At 49.1% G+C, this 18,345-nt stretch overlaps 2 protein-coding genes across 5 annotated transcripts in view; both read left to right on the top strand.

Moving 5' to 3' along the window:
* Positions 1-7,478, top strand: part of EXOC6 (exocyst complex component 6) — an 88,900-nt gene extending 81,422 nt beyond the window's left edge. For all 4 annotated transcript variants that reach the window (XM_056494924.1, XM_056494925.1, XM_056494927.1 and 1 more), the window contains 2 exons: positions 5,406-5,518; positions 6,350-7,478. In XM_056494924.1, the coding sequence (XP_056350899.1) occupies positions 5,406-5,518; positions 6,350-6,482 (246 nt within the window). In that variant the 3' untranslated portion in view covers positions 6,483-7,478. The remainder of the gene's footprint in view (positions 1-5,405; positions 5,519-6,349) is intronic.
* A 629-nt stretch (positions 7,479-8,107) lies between these two features.
* LOC130254828 (cytochrome P450 26C1) lies at positions 8,108-17,043 on the top strand. Its single transcript, XM_056494844.1, has 6 exons — positions 8,108-8,299; positions 8,374-8,598; positions 8,711-8,986; positions 10,608-10,763; positions 14,141-14,647; positions 14,915-17,043. The coding sequence occupies exons 1-6, from the start codon at positions 8,108-8,110 to the stop codon at positions 15,275-15,277; spliced, it is 1,719 nt and encodes a 572-aa protein (XP_056350819.1). The 3' UTR covers positions 15,278-17,043.
* Positions 17,044-18,345: the final 1,302 nt, after the last annotated feature.

The raw sequence follows: 18,345 nt of genomic DNA, 5'->3' as shown, positions 1-18,345 counted from the left end.
TCCAACTCGCACTAAGCTACCTTGATAATTCACAATTAGGATTTTTGTAGTATAACCAGCGCAGTGTCTAATGGACACTGCCCCCATTTCCATCTGCAAAGCTCATGTCTCCTCCTTCTGTCTGTTGCTGTGTTCACTCTGTGCATAGCTAGTTCCCAAAGTTGCGTTCTCTTCCAAGATTATTCCTGACAGTTGCCCAAAAGTAAAAAGGAAAGGGCATCTGTATGATATCTGAGGATGTGACAAGAGGCTCAAATGGCATTGTAAGGGCCGGATGGTCGATTCCAGCAGTTCCCAGTGCACAAAATTCTCACGTAATTACAAGATGGCCTAAATACAGGACTATGGCTGAGCTGCTCTGAACTTTAGGTAATACAATACAAAGCTTTAGTGCGCAATGATGAAGAGTAATTTCCATTCAAACAGGGCTATATCACCTAGGTACTGGGAAAACGCTGGAGTACTAACTTTGAAGAATAGGTGCAAGTACCCTATTTGAAATCAGAATTCTGTCCCTAAAAGTTTAAGATCTTTTCCCCTCATGGCATCAATATTATAAAGTTTTGTGTTAACTGATCCTGTTAGCTGACAAGGTCTTGCAGCAGGAGCTCTTTTAACCAAAACATAATTTAGTATCTTTTAAAATAAAAGTCTTCAATTAAAAATAATAGTTATCTGTATGTCAGAAATTACTATGAACTTTTGCATAAGTACATATAAACACTTTCTCTTTTCCAAGTGTTGTTTATTTCTACAGAGAGCTCTAATGTTAGACATAAAAGGCATTTAGAAAATACCTGCACATGAAGAGAAAATTACAAAATCAAAGCACTGTAGAGCATAATTCAAAATAAAAGTGCAGTACAGAAACCAGAGGCTTAAGTTACCTATAATGTTAGAAGTATATATGTGACTAATAATGTAATGGTTTGGGAAAGCAACACTTGCACATACAGTAGAAGAAACATGCTGCTCTCTGATCATCAGCCCTGATGATTCCAAGATGCTGGATAAAAGTTCCTCTTATATCACACCTTTAGAAGAGGCAGAATCCTCTAAATGAGGTGGAAGTGTAGACTGTATCTTGTAAATGTAAGTAAGTGGACAATATATAGGATGTTCTCTGTGGTGTACAGGAGAGGCTAAAGCTTGTTCTTTTTTTTGTTTCCTCCTTGTTCTATTGTTTTTTTTCACCAATGACTCAGACTCACACACATCTCTGCAAATTGTTGCTAGTCAGAAGGAAATAATTGCTCCTTGCTCCTAGGGAAGCATATTCTGCTTCATTATAAAATACTCGGGTATACTATTGCCTGTCTCAGCTTACTCTTATTTTTCATGGTTATTATGGGATAAAGAGCACAGCAAGGCCATTGTTCTTGGGTAGCAGAGTACATATATTTAGTTTATTCAGTGCTTCACAGTGTTTTGACTGCATGATAAGCTGGTTCTGACTGAACACCTTTGGGTGGCTTCTTAGGTGGGGCTGAGTAGCTTTCTAAACAGCCAACATGGGCTGTGCTGCCTCCAAACTTGGAGAAGTGAGGGAGACTGCCTTTCTATCTGAAGTTTTTTCAATACATATTAACTTAGGAAAGATGCATGTACAAAATAAGCATTTTTCCTATTGTAATTTCAAGGCAAGCTGTGTACAGTCTAACCTTGGAGGAGTCGCAGCCACTAGCACCAGTATGAAGTGATACACTCATCACCTCAAATCAGCCTTTGATGGACTTTTAAGGCTGGGAAAGACTTATTGCCAGGATCTCCTATTTGCCCATATTTATCTTTTGACAGTGTGTGCCAGTGTGGTGCATTCCTTGTTAGACGATACATCTCATTTTCAGTTATTGTCTCAGTAAGAGTGAAAGCTTTAATAGATAAAATAGTAGTATAAAATAGTATAGATAAAATAGTAGTGTATTTTTAACTTGGCCTTTAATCGCTTTTTATCCTAGATACTGCAGTAAAAACTACTGTGACAGAACCAGCAAACTGTCCTGTGCTTCATGCACATCATCAGCCTGTGGCCAAGACAGTCCCACTTACTCTATGGCAGGGAGAGGAATTAAAATTATTAATTTAAATAGGGCACACATCTGTGTAGCAAAAGATTGTGTAAATCAGAGAGGAACAGAGTAGCAGAAATTGAAACAGGTTGGTGAGTTAACACCTCTGCCTTGTTGCTACAGGAATGAAGGTGAATTCAGTATTGTGTTGTGTTCAAGTGAAGCTTTGCATGAATGGAGTGAAGTTATTTCCTACCACCCATGTGGTGGTCCTGGGGCCAGTGAGTCATTTCTGCTAGACTGTCCTCTCTGCCCCTGGCTGCTCGCCAACCTCCTCCCATCACAAAGCATGGACTGTGCATCCACTGAGCCCGGGTGCCAGGGCAGATGAAGGTGATAGGAATGGCCAGGACACAGATCCTAAAAGCTGCACACCAGGCAGCTCTGGCCCACCCCACAGCATGCACTACTTGCTGTCAAAGCCCACTGCATACATCAGTATGCCACACTGCAGAACTGCAGCTATGAGTGGGACAAAGTGCACAGTTCATAGTTGTGCATAGCAGTAGTCCATTCTCCAGCAGTGTCTGCAGCTCCCTGCCACATTTAATCCAGAGCCAGGATATCATTGTCACACTGCAGCCCCTGAACAGATGCACAGAAGGAGGGAAGGGGGCTGTGACTGAGTGGCATGTGTCATTTGATTGCATGTCTGGGCCTTTGAGCTACCTGCCACATGTCATGACAGCTGCTTGAACTTAAGAGATTTATTAGCCTGAGGTTAGTTGCATGCAGCTCTTTGACCATACATGGAGCCAGGAAGAAGCTCTGGGTACATCCCCCTTGCCAACAGTGTCTCTTTGGATGTTCATTCTTTAGGGCCAGGACTGTCTTGGAGTGCACAGAATATGCTTCATGTTCTGTGTGACATTTTTTTACCTGTTGTTGAAAAACAACAGACTTCATGGTCTGTTTAGAGCCCTACATGCTTACCTGTGTTTGGGCAGGTGACAAATGAGGAGTAATCTTCCAGCCATCACTATCACTGAGATTTCCCAGAGCCATGGCATGATCAGTTGAGTCAATTATTGAAAGCATCATATGAAACTCACTCATGCAGAATGGTCAGAGAAATTTCTTTGAACTTGTCAGCCCTGTAATTGTGTCAGTCATCAATGGCTTTGGGCTGCACAAGGCTAGCAGAATACCTTTAGATACCTTTCACCCATATGAGCTTCAGGGTTGTTTAGGATTTACCCAGAATCCTCAATTTCAATGTTGCAATAGGGATAAGAAATTAAATCTTTCACCTCTGACTCACTGAAAGCAACTGCAGGAACATTGGTCCATTGTTAAGGACCACGTGCAGCCCATGACACTGTAAGTAGCAGCAAGTTATTAATGACCAGATGAGTTGGTTTGGGTTCCTGTCAGCTTTATCCTCACAGCTTGTTTTGTGCATCTGCCTGTCCTATCTTTCCACTCTCTTGGTTGTGCTTTAAAATACCTCTCTGAGGACTGGGCACCACAAACTGTGTAACTCAGGTAATAACAAGTGATATAAGTAACATGCAGTAGCAACTGAGGCTGTGAGTTTCACAACTGATTCTAATTTTTGGGTTATCAAGCCTTCCCAAGTCCATTTGCTTGGTGACTGAAGGCATGTTGTCAGCAGCTCAGTAAAATTGGTAGTGTCCATCTTGAGAAAGGGCTTTGTGGGAAGGAAATGTTTGAATTTGACCCTGGTGGTTATCATGGAATATCTAGTCAGCAGAGAATGAAATAGCCTCCTTGGGTTTTAGATCCTTTCACCCCTATGAGATGTTAAATGTAAAATGTGTCACTGAGGTTTGCAAGGGTCCCTGAAGGTCTTTGGGATGACAGAGCAGCAGGTCTGTCAGAAGTCCATTATAATGCCAGGAAATGTTGCTACCTAGTCCTAGAAGACTACACTACAAAAAAGGAAGGAGTAATTAATTAGAAAATTATGCATTTAAATTAGACACTATATTTGAAACTAACATCAGGAAGTGGTTTGGAAGTGGAAAAATTTGCAAAAAAGTGACATATAAATTTGAAGCTGGGAAAACTGTATGTATGTTTTATTCTGTAAATAAATTGGTGTTATGATTTTGGGCATGAGCTTTACTAGACACCTCTGACAGTTTATCAGGCTGAGAAGTTTGAGTAAGGCAAGGTTCTAGGGGGTGCAGACCTCCTCTTAGTGTAGCCTGAGAAGTCAGAGGAACGGGCGCCTGCTGCAGCTCTGCCTGTGGGAGCAGGAGCTGCTGCTGTTCTGTCCCAGCTGTAATAACTCTGGTCTGGCTTAGCAGAAGCAAATGTCTGAAGTGAACAGAGTTCTTCCTTGAAATAGCAAGATGGTGTGACTTGCAGTAGTCTGTTACATTTTTCTAAGTTGTTTTGTTACACAAAATCCTGTTGCAGCGCACCTTTCCAGCATTACTGAGCCAGCAGGTCTGCAGGCAAGCGGGGCTCTAGGTTACGCTGAGGACCCGGCTGAGCGGAGCAGCCGCGGGCACTGCGCACTGGGGCAAAGTGTTGATAATGGTTCTCAACGCTTATTTTAACAGTAGGTTTGGCTAACACGGGGCAGCCTGAGAACAAGCCCTTGTTAGCCCTCAGCAGGACGGGGCCAGGCACCAGACGCAGGGGGAAGCTGGGGCGCCCCGCCATTGACGTCAATGGCAGTGGGGCCGCTTGCCCGCAGGTAGCCGTGGGAAAGGCATCTCCGAGCCGGGCTGCCTGTGCCCTGGCCCCTGGCAGCCTGGGCAGAGTGCCCAGCGGTGCCTGGCCTGCACCCCGTGATGGTGGAGGGGGAATTAGGCTTTGAGGGTGCTGGCTGCTGGAGGTCGGCATTGCGGCTGATTGTAAAAGCAGGCTGGCTTTTTGTTGAACAGCATCTCTGAGCTCGTGAGTCAAAGACCTGATTTGAAACTGCAGCCAAGCGTAGGACTGTGCTTGGAGACTTTTTATTCCTCCACTGAAGTGTTTGGGTTTCTTTGGGCCAGAAGTGTGCCCGGGACTTGGCGCTGAGTTTCAGGGATCAGTCACAATGGACAGTGCAGCAAAGGAGGTGTTTAATTCACTTAGTTGAGACTACCTGAACCTCTCATTTAAATTATTGTGAGAAGCAGCAGACATGAGCATCCCTGTTCCTCCTCCCTACGGTAAAGCAAGTTCCCCAATAGCAAAGCATGAAGCCATTAGCATCCCCTCCTGGGGCCAAACCTGCACAGCCGCCTCCCTGCACACCGAGGGAGGTGAGAGACGTTAAAGAAAGAAATGGGCAGGTGAAGGGGGGCTTGGCAAGGGGATGTGCCCGGCCTTTCTCCGCAGAGCCGCCCCGCACGCCCTAACCCGCCTCTCCCCCCGCAGCTCCTGGACCTCTTCATGGTGTGGGACTGGTCCACCTACCTGGCTGACTATGGGCAGGCCACCTCCAAGTACCTGCGGGTCAACCCCAGCACGGCCCTCACGCTCCTGGAGAAGTAAGTGCGGGGGCCGGGCCGGAGCCGCCGGCGCGGGATGTAAAGCGGCGCCGGAGCCGGAGCCGGAGCCGCCGTGCCGGGAGCAGCGGGGCCGGGGCCGCGGGAGCAGCCAGCGGTGCCCGAATTGCCGCTCTGGGGAAGGGACGCGTTGAGCTTTGGCTGTGGTGAAGCCGGTGCGAGCGTTTCGGCCGGCCCGGAGGGCGGGCAGGGAGGGCAGGGTGATCCGGGCGCGGTACCGGCATCCCGGTATCAACCCGCTTGTAAAAACCGCACCAAAGCTTTCTAACAGTGTTTTCTCTCCACTCCTGCCTGCGATGGAAATGTCATTTGCAGAGTTCACAGAGGGTATGTATCGCCTGTATTGTTACAAAATACTGTTTCTGTAACTTACTTAATTTCCCGAATTTCGTTTTTGTATTCGTTGGTACGGGAAATCAGTAATATAGATGCCCGTTATTGTCGGTGAACAAAACTCACCCATTTGCCGAGTGTGAATTTATCATGGAAGCAGATGATACTAACGGGTTTTCTGACTTGCTTCTCTCCTAAGGCAATTGGTAGGGTCGGGATCCTGCTGAAGGGGTATTTGCTTAATACTTACAGGTTATTTGGAAAGTAGTATTTAAACGAATAAAGTAAGTAGTATAAAACGAATTCTACATTGCAGAAGTTTAATTTAAGAACACATAGTGAGCAGGTTTTGTAATCTTTCAGTTTTTATTAGCAGAAAGATCAAAAGAAGAACAGTAGTAAACCGATCTAAATAGTCAGATTTTTGCTTTTCAGTTTACATTTCTAATGTGTTTGTCATTTGCTTTTTTATTTCTCTAGAATGAAAGACTCCAGCAAAAAGAACAACATTTTTGCTCAGTTCAGGAAGAATGACCGTGACAAGCAGAAGTTAATAGAGACTGTAGTAAAGCAACTTAGGAGTTTAGTGAATGGTATGTCCCAGCACACATAGGCGTCTTAAATCAACAGTATCTCATCACATCAAGAGGTGTTTCTTAGCCACTATTTCTACTAAGCAAATGGTGATGCCAGTTAGGACTTTTGTTTGATCGAGAAGAGGAAAAATGCAGTAGATGGATTGTCCATGTAGTCTTCAACAAACAATTCTTTGTACGTATTTTTAATGGATCGAATACTATTTTGTATATTGTAAACAAATGGTGGAAAATGAGGTTGTACAATAAAAACCAGCGCAATTGTACATGGAACAGCTGAACTGTAAATATGTTATTTAAATATCTGCAGATATGGTGTCCAAAACTTTGCTCTGAGTAGGAATTATTTGAGAAATGATCGTTTAGTTGCTGTTTTCTGGTTGAATCCTAATTTAATGTTTTTAAACATTGAGATACTTGTGTTTCAGATGCCACCTATTGTTTTCCTGCATTAAATGTATATTAGCCTTAAAGTGATTGGATATAATTTTCTATACCAGGTTTTGTAGTCTGGAGGTATGAAAAAGTCTTTTGATTTTTAGTACCTTTGAAAACTACCTGAGAACTAGACTTGATATCTATTTAGGATTAGGACTTACAGGCTTCGTTCTCCAAAAGGGTTTAATCTTGAGGTTGTGATTGTAAATAACCATTTTAGTTCTTTATAATGTGACATGTTGTTTCATTTTGGTTTTGTTCCTCAGGGTTACTATTTCTAACTACACTTTTGTAAGATCTCGGGTTCTTTATCCCAGATTGCAGTAAGGAATAGGTTTGCCGCTGTTTGTTTCGTGCTGCATCTGTTTGTTAGTTTGCGCTTTCTCCTGCCAGCCCCATCCCAGCGATCAGCATTTCATCCCACTACCGGTCTCTTTGCACTGTCCCCTCCTGGCTAGTTTAGACACTAAGAGAATGTCTAACAAATACAAACCAAATGGAACGTGTAAAAATAATGTACATTTTCGCTGTATTTTTAAGTTATTGACGGTCTAAATACAGTAATATAAACCGCACCCGTATTCCTGTTTAATTTCACACCGGAACACGCCTCGGAGCCGGTTTCACGGTACCTGTGCAGGTCCCGACTCATGGGTGATTTACCCGCGGAAGGCGGCCGGGGATCCGCGCGGCCCCGACGGCGCTGCGGGCCGGGAGCCGGGGCGGGGGGGCTGCGGAGCGGGGCTGGGGGAGCCCGGGACGGGACTCGCTACCTGGGCAGGCTGGCCCGAGGGGGCGCGGATGGGTTCCCCGCTGCCAGGGCACCCCGCTACCCCCACTGGGCGCCCCGAGGGGCTGGGCGGGGGCGCGAGTGGGAACCAGGCCCTCAGCGCCGGGGCTGCCCCGCCGCCGCCCCGAGCCCTCGGCCGCTGTCCTCGGCCCTCCCGCGCCAATCACCACACTTGGCCGCGCTGCTTAAATATGCAGCGGATACGTCATCTCCGAAGGTGGATCGGGCGTAAGTGGCCAATATCTATATAAATGTGGCCGAGGGGCGAACCGGCAGCAGGAGGCGAGCGGGGCCGGGCGGGCAGCAGCCGGCAGGGCCCGTCGCGCAGCGCCCGTGGCCGAGTCACGGGGAGCCGGCCCCCGTCCCTGACAGCCGCCGCCGCCGCCGCCGCCGCCGCCGCCGCCGCCGCAGGAGATGCCGGCCGGGCTCTCCTGGCCCGAGGCGGCGGCGCTGGGGCTGCTGGCCCCGGCTCTGCTGGTCACCCTGTGCCGGCACCTGTGGGCGCTGCGCTGGAGCCTCAGCCGGGACCGCGCCAGCGCCCTGCCCCTGCCCAAGGGCTCCATGGGCTGGCCCTTCTTCGGGGAGACCCTGCACTGGCTGCTCCAGGTAAGGCGCCGGGGGACGGGGCGGGGTGCAAGCGGCCGGCGGGAGCCGCGAGCTGACCCGCAGCTCGTCCCCAGGGCTCCCGCTTCCACAGCTCGCGGCGGGAGAGGTACGGAAACGTCTTCAAGACCCACCTCCTGGGCCGGCCGGTGGTGCGGGTGACAGGCGCTGAGAACATCCGCAAGATCCTGCTGGGTGAGCACACGCTGGTCAGCACGCAGTGGCCCCAAAGCACGCATATCATCCTGGGCTCCCATACTCTGCTCAGCTCCACCGGTGAGCTGCACCGCCAGCGCCGCAAGGTGAGCCTCACCGGCACCCGACAGGGCACACATCCCAGGCGGCACCTGGGCCTCGGTGCCGTGTGTGCTCCCCCTGCTTTAACTACCTGCCTCTTTTCCCCCCTTCTTCTAGATCCTGGCCAGAGTCTTCAGCCGTGCCGCCCTGGAAAGCTACCTGCCGCGGATCCAGAAGGTTGTGAGCTGGGAGCTGCGGGGCTGGTGCATGGAGCCAGGCTCTATCGCAGTTTATTCCTCCGCTAAAACCTTAACTTTCCGCATTGCAGCTCGGATTCTGCTGGGGCTCCGCCTGGAGGAAAAGCAGTTCAAGGATCTGGCCAAAACTTTTGAACAGCTGGTGGAGAACCTCTTCTCCCTGCCCCTCAACATACCCTTCAGTGGGCTGCGCAAGGTACTGCTGCCTGCACTGCTCCCTCTACCCGGGGGCAGGGCCTGGGCCCTGGCAGCACAGACCCCTGTCCCTAGGCCCACCACGGGACATTTCTGATGGGCCAGGACATCTGCAGCACTCAGTTCTGGATCTGAGGGCTTGGTGTCTTACCTTCCCCAGCCATTTCTCCTTCTCTCTGCCCTTCTCACCTGCTCCTGGCTGGTTTCCAGCACTTCTGGATACTGGTTCCAGCACCTGGTACAGCACAGGGCTCCTCCCTCATCCCACATGTTGCCTCTGTGAGTCCATCATGTCTGACCCTGTCCCATCTTATCCCATCTGAACTCATGTCAGCCCATGGCAGAATGGTCTGTGGGCATAAGCACAAAGACAGGTGGGCACAGCACACCTCAGCTTAGCACCCTGTCTGCAACTCAGACAGGCTGAGAACTTAAGGGGCTCTTATGGTCCTTGGTCCCTTGTAGTCCAGCAGCCCAGAGACATCCCATGAAGAGGGACAGTCTCCTCTGCCTCCTTCAACCTGCAGTTCTTCCCTGCTGCTCTGCCCTCTGCCTCCCTCTCCACACTGCTGCTTTAGGTATAGGTCCTGTGTACCATTCTTCCTCTCACATTCCTCCCTCCTCTGGCTTCAGGTTCACCACCCCTTACCACAGCTGAAGTATCCTGTCCACTTTAGCCAGGTCTTTCCTCATCTCTTATTTCCACTGTGAGCTCTGCCCTTTTAGATCATCTTATCCAGCCAGTCCCACTTGTCTCCCAGCCTCCCTGCTGTATTAAAGCTCTTGTTTTCCCTGTCCAGTTTCCCTTTGTAGGTTGTTACCAGTATGAGCTTTCATCCCTCCTGCCCTATCCCTCCCTACTCTCTTTCAGGTCAGCCAAAGCCTGTCTGGCCCCAAACCAACATCTTCAACTTGTATTTAGGTCCCTTTGTCTTCTCCTCACTTCCTGCCCTGTTTACTTTGTCCGATTCTTCCCACCTCAAATCTAAGCCTTTGTATCTTCTTTCCAACATCTGGCCATGGCCATTTTTAATTTCAAATTTCTGGTCCTTCTGGCTTTTGCATGAAACATTTTTATATAGAGTTTTATGCTTTCTGACTCCATCCATCCCACTTTGCAAAGATATTGCTGATCACTTGACTTGCTGAGATCTTAAATGAATGTTTTGCTGTGCTGGAGTGCAACACACCTGAGGATGAGCTGACTTGATTAATGTGTCTTTATCCACTATACCCTTGTAAAACCATTCATGCCTTGCTGTCTGGACTCAGTTTTCTTGTTACCTTTTCTTGTCACTTAGGATAAGCTTCTTCTGGACCTGACACAACCAGGTTTGCTCAGTGCAGATGCCTCTGAACTTGGTAACATGGGTTTATTGCTGTCTTTTCTCACAGAGTTTCTTGGGACTTGTTGAATTTGACTCACAACAGCAAGGCAACAAAATGTGCAGCATTTTTTCCCAAACTGCAGCCTCTTGCAAGGCTCTGGGGCTGGGCAGCAGATTAAACAGTTCTTGCTGTTACAGGTCCTGGGATTAAGGATTGCTACACATGGGTTTCCCTGGTCTCTCTAGAGAGGGGCAGTTCCTAAGGTTCTCCTGAACTGTGTGTGCCTCTCACAGGGAATCAAAGCACGGGACATGCTACATAAGTTTATGGAGAAGGCTATTCAGGAAAAACTGCAGAGAAACAACCCCGAAGACCACAGTGATGCTCTGGATTTCATAATGAACAGTGCCAAGGAGCATGGCAAAGAATTCAGCATGCAGGAGCTAAAGGTAAGAGAACCTCTGCCTTGCACAGCTGCCTTGCAGCTGCTGGCTCCTGCCCCCCTCTTACAGCAGTGAGGACACAAGCTCCTGCAAGGAGGGAGCCTGCACTCAGCACACTCATGCTCTTGTAGTCTTGTGTCTCTTTGCATTAGGAGGGCCCCTTTTAAAAGGTAATGGATGCCCCTTCTACCTTTCCTCTTCATGGCCACCAGCCTTCAGCCTGAGGTAGGGTGCTGGTGGGGTTATGTGGCTGTGTTAAGGCTCTGCATGTCTGTGCACTCACTAACCTCCAGGACACTGTCTTGGAAATATTCAGAGCTATTTGTGTGCTTCTCAAACACAGCCCAGCACCCAGCCCAGGGCAGGGTGCAGATCACATCACTGGACTCCTCAGGGCTCTGAGCACAGAAATTTCTGAAGTGATAAATCAGAATGGGTCCAGGGATGGAATGATGGATTCCAGGTCATTCCCTATTACCTCCTCATTCATCAAATTATGTAGCTTGTGGATTGCTATGGTGAAATATGATGTATGACTGTGACATAGGGATGAACCCTGTAGTCCTTACTGATCTAAAATCACCAAGTGAATGTGATGAGTATTTTGCCAAAGATCTTTGGAAAAAAATTGCCATTAGTACTGGATTATTCATAGTTCCAGGTCACTTGGTATCAGTGATACATGACATTGCATTTGTATGACAAGTTTTGAAGCAGTTTTGCATGGGTACAGCAGCTGGATATGGTTTTAAAGTATTTGGATATAGTTTAAAGGTAGTTTTACTGTTTATTTAAGTATTTCAGGATAACTGTCCAAAGACTAATGTTTTGTAAATATTTTGTAAAAATGCAATCTCTAAAGCCAAAATATTTGAAAAACTTTGAGCAACTATTAGATATAATTAGAACCAGCATATATTCCAAAATAATTTTTATTATAATTATTTATATTATTTGTTCTAAATTTTTTATTATAATGAATTTTTTAAAAATAATTGACAGATTAAAAATGTGATTGATTAATTAATCTCTGTTAATATTCATATAAATATTATACAAGAATAATTTTACAATCTCTCATCATGTCCCTGGCTCTAACCACAAATGGAATAAGGAGATATTAAGTATGTAACATACACTGAGTGACATGGAAGCGATCTTGGGCCAGTTGATTCAAATTATAATATATTCATATGTTGTTCTGTACCTTAATGGTTAGAAAATTTCTGTATTTAACAAAATTACTTGCAAACTGAACTTCCTATGCTTACAATTATGGCAGTATTCTTCACCCTAATAAAACAGTAGTAGAGGTCTCATTTAATGAAATGGTGTAATTGGATAAAAAGTCCAAAGCTGTTTCAGTTGTGGATATATCTTTGAGAGACCCTTCAGACACTGGCACAAACTAGTCATTAATCTGCTTTTTTTGTTCAAATGATCTGGAAAGACAGTTTTCCCAGAAATTTTCCTAAATACACGGTGATTTGCTCTCACTGCTGCCATGAACTCACCAGGTACCTTGAAATGTAAAGGTCATTAAAATTATATTGTTTTGCCAACAATACTGTTTTAAAATATTTTAAACCTTGAGAAGATTTAAAAAAAACCCATCCTGCATAATAATGCTGTCACTGGCTGGATGTAATGCTGGCTGTTCTGCCTCCCAGGACAGGGACAGTACTGGTGAGGAAGCTTGGGAATATCCTGCCTTCCAGCCACTGGTTCTGTTGGCCTTGTAGAAGCAGGGAGGGAAAGTTGTGACAGCAGCTGTGACCCAACTTCTGCAGCAGCACTGTCAGAGGTTGATGCAAAGAGTATAAGGGCTGTTATTTCAAACCTAAGAGCTTGCCCTAAATTCCTTGCATGCTATTGAAATGTCTTCATTGCAAATGTCTTTAATTGCATGGGGTGGAACTGAGAGGTTTCTTTTCATCTGGGTCTGCTACCTTGTGAATGTAAAAATTCCTGCTAATGCCTGCAGGAGGTGTGATAGGGGTTGACAGGGATCTGTTGTTCCAGGGGTTTTATTTCAGCTGAAAGATGCCCTTGAGACCTGCTCTTTGGCAAAAGCATCTAGTCCTGCCAATATATGGCACTAAGGATGGTAGCAAAGAATCATCTTTGTTACATTATCCTTAGCTTTTTCAGACTTGAATCCAACTACCTTCAGTCTTCAAGTGTTTTCTGTGTGGCTTCACCTCTCTAGAACTGGCTGTGTCAGAACAATGTAAAGTCCAGACACAGTCATGTGAAAGGAAAGTGCTCTGTGTCCCTGGAGGATTTTGCTCCTCTTTACCCCTGGGCTGGAACAATTAGAGCTCTGTAATACCAGTCAGGTCCCAGGCCTCCAAGGGGGCAGCTCCTGGTACTCCCCTCTTCGGCTTTCCTTGGCTTTTGTCTCTGGCCTCAGTACTCCCAGCCCTGTGCTATGGAGCCACTGGCACCTTCAGATGAGCATTACATTTGCATGAGCATTACATTCATGTAATGAACTACCTCTGGGCAACTCTTAACTTTTGGAAAACCATTGGTAGAAGTTGATCAGAGGGTGCTGCAAACAGCCCCCAGCAACCTGGCATGTGCTGTTCCATACAGACCCTGCAGACAGTCCCACCAAGCCTGGGAGGCTGCGGGGGGACCCCTGACCTTGGACAAGGCACATATTAGATTTGACTGTGCTGTGGTCCATGTATGTGAGCTGGTTAACTTCATAACTTACTATGGCTGTGGAGCTATTGGGATCTCTGCTGTGCTTCAGACTGTACAGCTTGAAAAGCAAGCAAGTCCTTTGCCTGGTGTGTGCTCCCTGCTGGCTACAGCACTTCTCAGGCTGGCCTGCTCTAGCAGGGGGGCGTTTATGCTTTTGACTCTTGCCTTGTGTCCCCTCTCAGATATGATCAATCATAACTGGAGATGGATCAAATCCAACCCATTTTAGCTGCCAGCTCATCTAGAATTTATGCATAAACCACTGCCCATATCCACCACCTGGGCAGAAAAGTAAAAGCTGAGTGCAAAGGGGAATTGGCAGATGAAGATAAGCATAATACTTGAAATAGACTTCATTCAATGTGCTATAATTCATGCCAAAGTGCTGCCTTAAAATTGGTAAATCTTATGAGGAAACCTCAGAAGAGCTGGACTGGAGGTAATGTGTACTCATCCCAGCTGTGGTTCTTCATCAGTCACTTGGCAAGTGGATGTCCAGTTCATACAGAAATGCTTTGGTCCCTGCCAACCCAGGATGGGTGCAGGTTTGGGGAGAGCAGAGTGGGGGCCAGGGCCCTCTGCACAGGGCAAAACCTGCAAAAGGTGAGAACAGTCTGAGACACAATAATTTCAAAAGATTATTCAAACTTGTCATTTTCATTCTCTCCCAGGAATCAGCAATTGAACTCATATTTGCTGCTTTTTTCACCACGGCTAGCGCTAGCACCTCTCTGATCCTCCTGCTATTGAAGCACCCCTCAGTGATTGAAAAAATAAGGCAGGAGCTGATGTCCCATGAGTTGTACCAGCAGAGTCAGTGCTGCCCTGCAGGATCCTGCCTGGACACCTTGACCATCCAGAGCAGGGACAGAGAGAAACCACTTTCCTCCTCCATGGCCAAAGACATTCACAAGGACCAGAGCCAGCCCCTGGCCCCAGTGGAGGAAGATTCCCTCCAGCCCAGTGCCCTGCTGGAGCCCACTGTCCCCCAGGGCAAGCCCTGCTCTGGCCCCCAGCTCCTGGCTCCACCAGGGCAAAGCTGTCACTGCGCCTCGGACATCAGCCTGGAGAAGCTGAGCCGCCTGCACTACCTGGACTGTGTGATCAAGGAGGTGCTGCGGGTACTGCCCCCAGTCTCCGGAGGCTACAGGACGGCACTGCAGACTTTTGAGCTCGATGTAAGTGCCTCCCACTCTGGCAGGCTGCTAAAGGCAGCTGCCTACTGTTGTGTGCAAGCACCCTGTGTCCAACACAGTGCTGATGCTTGGCAGTGTAGCTCAAGGGGAAATGTCACCCAGCCACCTCTGTGGGCCCCAGTTGGGCTGGGGGAAAAAGGAACTGTAGAGCAGGTGGGCAGTGCAATGGGGCTGTCCCCAGGCACTCTGCTCACCCTGCAGTAGCACAGGTATGTAACAGTCTCTCCTCCCTCTTCTCTCCCTCTCCAGGGCTACCAGATCCCCAAGGGCTGGAGCGTCATGTACAGCATCCGTGACACCCACGAGACAGCTGCTGTGTACCAGAGCCCCCCCGGCAGCTTTGACCCAGAGCGCTTTGCTGCGGGCCGGCCGGAGGCTGCAGGGCGCTTCCACTACATCCCCTTCGGGGGAGGGGCACGGAGCTGCATCGGCAAGGAGCTGGCACAGGCCATCCTCAAGGTGCTGGCCATTGAGCTGGTCAGCACGGCCCGCTGGGAGCTGGCCACCCCTGGCTACCCCAGCATGCAGACCGTGCCCATCGTGCACCCTGTCGATGACGGGCTGCAGCTCTACTTCCACGCCTTGCAGCCCAGCCAAGGCCACGAGGCCTGAGCCAGGGGTACACTGCTCCCCTCAGCCCTGGAGCCAATGCTCCGCAGCTGCCAGGAGCAGGTCTCTGCTGCCCCAGGCTGCGTGTTCTACAGAGTCACTGCCAAACAAAGGTCTTTCTATTTTTCCTCCCCTAGGGTACAGGTGGGCAGGGTGCTGCAGTAGGGTGTCCTGCAGAGTCCTACTCCTGAGCACTGGGGCAAAACCTGCTGAAGCTGCTGGCAGGGTGCATATGCCATGGGGGCTCAGTCAGCCCCTGCCACATCACCAGCTACCAGGGGTGGGGAACAAAACTCCCAGACCCACAGCTAAGACTCCCAGGGTTATCTCCTGTAGATGTGTTATAGGAGAGGCAGGACAAGCATCCTGCACACTGTAGCTTTTTAGATGAGAAGAGAGGGAAGGTGGGGGGGGCTCTGCAGGAAAACACAAGCCAGAGTTGCCCAATCCACAGCATCAACTCTTGCTAGAATAATTGGGTGTAAAGTGGTTTTTATTGTAAATATTTAATCTCATTCATGCACTTCCCATTAGAGCTGGCACAAAGAGGACAACTCTCACCCAGTAGTAGTAGCTGTGCAAGTTGTGCTTGAGCACTGTGCTGCTGCTTAGGGTCTGCCATGAAGCCCCCTCTGAGATCCCCCCAGCCACAGCCTGCCCATGGGATTGGACTGAAGCAGGGGAGGGGGCTTTGGGTAGCAAATGTTTAGAATACAGACATTTCTGAATATGTCTGGTTTATGGTAGGAAGTCCCTTGTTCCTGATGATGCTGTTCACATTGCAGAGGGGACATTTGCAAGGTGACACAGGCCCTGTGGTAGCTGGCTGTCCGGCCAGACTGACTGTCACCTCTGTCAGCCCAGCTCTGCCAGGGAAAGTGTCAGGACAGCAGCTCCATGTGTCCATCCAGGAGGTGGTTCCCAAGGCTGAACATGGGTGTGAGGACACCCTTTGAGATGGCTTTTGAGTACCCCCACAGGGTATTTCTCTCCCATGTAAAATAAAATGAAGTGAGTCCTGTTGCTTGTGTACTGAGAACAGAGCTGGACCCAGGTCCTTGACCCACGTGTTTATGCATTTCTTTCACCTTCACTTTTATTCCCCACTGTCATGCATTCTGTGTGAATGCAACGGGAAAATAATCCTCCTTGTCCCACCAGAGCATCCATGCCTGGTGGTGTTGTGTGCTCTGTGTGAAGAACCAGCTTGACCTGTGAGGGCCAAAACATGGCATGAAGACAGTGTCCCTTTGGAAAGGCTTTGGGGAGCTCTCCAGTCTCCTGAAATTCTATCATCATTGTGCTTCAGTGCTGGAGATGGCCTTGCCCTGGCCAGTCCCCCTTGCCTGTCCGTGCTGGAGCACTGCAGCAGGGCTGTGCTGGTGTTAGCTGTCAGAGGGCTGTGCAGCGGCCACCAGGCTACTTCGGGCAGAAATCTGGCTCCCAAATGTGACAGGTCAAATTTGGAAAAGGTTGAACTGCAGGGCTAAGCTAAGTGCTATTGGCAAGTCGACCCTGTAGTGAACCAGAGCCTCTAGCCTTTCTGACCTTGTCCTGAAAGGTGAATCTTTTTGCCTATCAGAGGTGAAATCAGTAGATGGTGGCTGCAAGTGCCAATGACTAACTTTAATTAGCAGGAGCTACTGGCTGACTTAGACCGCGGGCAGGGCTTGGGCAGGGCTGGGCCTGCAGGAAGGTCAGGGCTCCTCCAGCAGTGCACTTAAAAATTACCCTGGGCGCCAACAAGCCCGCTGAAAAATGTAACGTGAATCTAGTTTAAAAAACAAAACAAAACAAAACAAAACAAAACAAAACAAAACAAAACAAAAACAAAAAGAAAAAAAAAAAAAAGGAAAAAAAAGAAAAAAGAAACTGATAAACCGATTTTATTTGTAGATAAACACAAGCATTTACAAATGAAGTGTAATAATTGTTACTTGTAATCAAAGTTTGTTCATATTAGGCTGTTAATTTCTTGACCCCCTTCCAAGATGTTTTTAATTATCCCTTTCACTCTTTACCATTTGATTCTTTTCAAGCTGATGGCTGGGGAATACACAGCTGGGGAGATAATAAAGCCTTCCTGTGGCAATTATCGGTGCTCAGGCCACCGTATCTCGTTATTTTGATAGACAGTGAACTTGGCGCGGTTGCCGGCCGGGTTCACGCAGATGTCACGGTCCGTGTTGTAGGTCACAAGCAGGTCAGCGCCCGGCGAGGGGAGAGCGCCGGGTCAGGGCGCGGCCGCCGCTCCCGGGCAGCCCCGGCCGAGCCCCGCGGAGCCGCCCGGGCCCGCGGCGAACCCCGAGGGGCTACTGCCCCCGGGGCCAGGGCAGAACCCTCCGGGGCTGCCCTCCTGAGCGAGGGGCTGCGGAGGCGGGCAGCCCCGCTCCGACAAGGCATCGTAACAGGAGGGCGGGTTTCGTGTGATGCGTTGATTGTTAGAAAAATAATTATTAAAAGTGACATATCCCTCTCCCCTACACACACACAAGATTTCCAGCGTTTATTGAGTTTGTCTGGGAACAAGAAAGCAAAAGTAACAGGGAGGAAAAAGATAAAATCCGTAGAGGAAAGAAAAGTGTACTGGCAGCAGCCGCGGCCGGTGGAGAGCTCCGCGGCCCCGCAGCCGCGGTCCGCACCGGGAGCCCCTTCCCCAGCGGCCGGCAGCTCCTGCACCCCCAGCCCTCCCGCAGCCTTCCCGCAGCGCTCCCGCCGCGCTCCTCCTGTCCGCAGCCGCCGCTCCCGCCCGAGAGCGGCGCGGTGTCCGCCCGCAGCCCTTCCCTCCTCCCGCAGCCCCTCCGCTGCCGGCGGGGTGCCCGGCCGTGCCGAGCGCCTCTTCCCGGCCCGGCAGCCCCGACGGGATGCCGGAGAGCCTCAGGCGAGGGCGGGCAGTGGATCCCGGGGAAAAGCTGGGCACGGCGGGTTTGGTGTTTCCTTTCCGCGCTCACCTCCTTTTCCCTCGGTGACCCGCGCTTGAACCTGCATCGGGAGGCTGAGACGGACTGCTGCCGGCGGCTCCTTCCTCCGCGGCCGGCAGAAATACAAGCCGTGCCTTTCGAGGTGAACTA

The sequence above is a fragment of the Oenanthe melanoleuca genome, chromosome 6, assembly GCF_029582105.1.
Source record: "Oenanthe melanoleuca isolate GR-GAL-2019-014 chromosome 6, OMel1.0, whole genome shotgun sequence".
Lineage (NCBI taxonomy): Eukaryota > Metazoa > Chordata > Aves > Passeriformes > Muscicapidae > Oenanthe > Oenanthe melanoleuca.
This window is presented reverse-complemented; position numbering and strand designations above follow the sequence as displayed.

What these genes read in the sequence shown, in the direction of transcription:
- LOC130254828 (XM_056494844.1), top strand. Translation starts at nt 8,108, where the DNA reads ATGCCGGCCGGGCTCTCCTGGCCCGAGGCGGCGGCGCTGGGGCTGCTG. An exon ending in CCCTGCACTGGCTGCTCCAG is followed by an intron (nt 8,300 to 8,373) that starts GTAAGGCGCCGG and finishes GCTCGTCCCCAG; the next exon opens with GGCTCCCGCTTCCACAGCTC. An exon ending in TGCAGACTTTTGAGCTCGAT is followed by an intron (nt 14,648 to 14,914) that starts GTAAGTGCCTCC and finishes CTCCCTCTCCAG; the next exon opens with GGCTACCAGATCCCCAAGGG.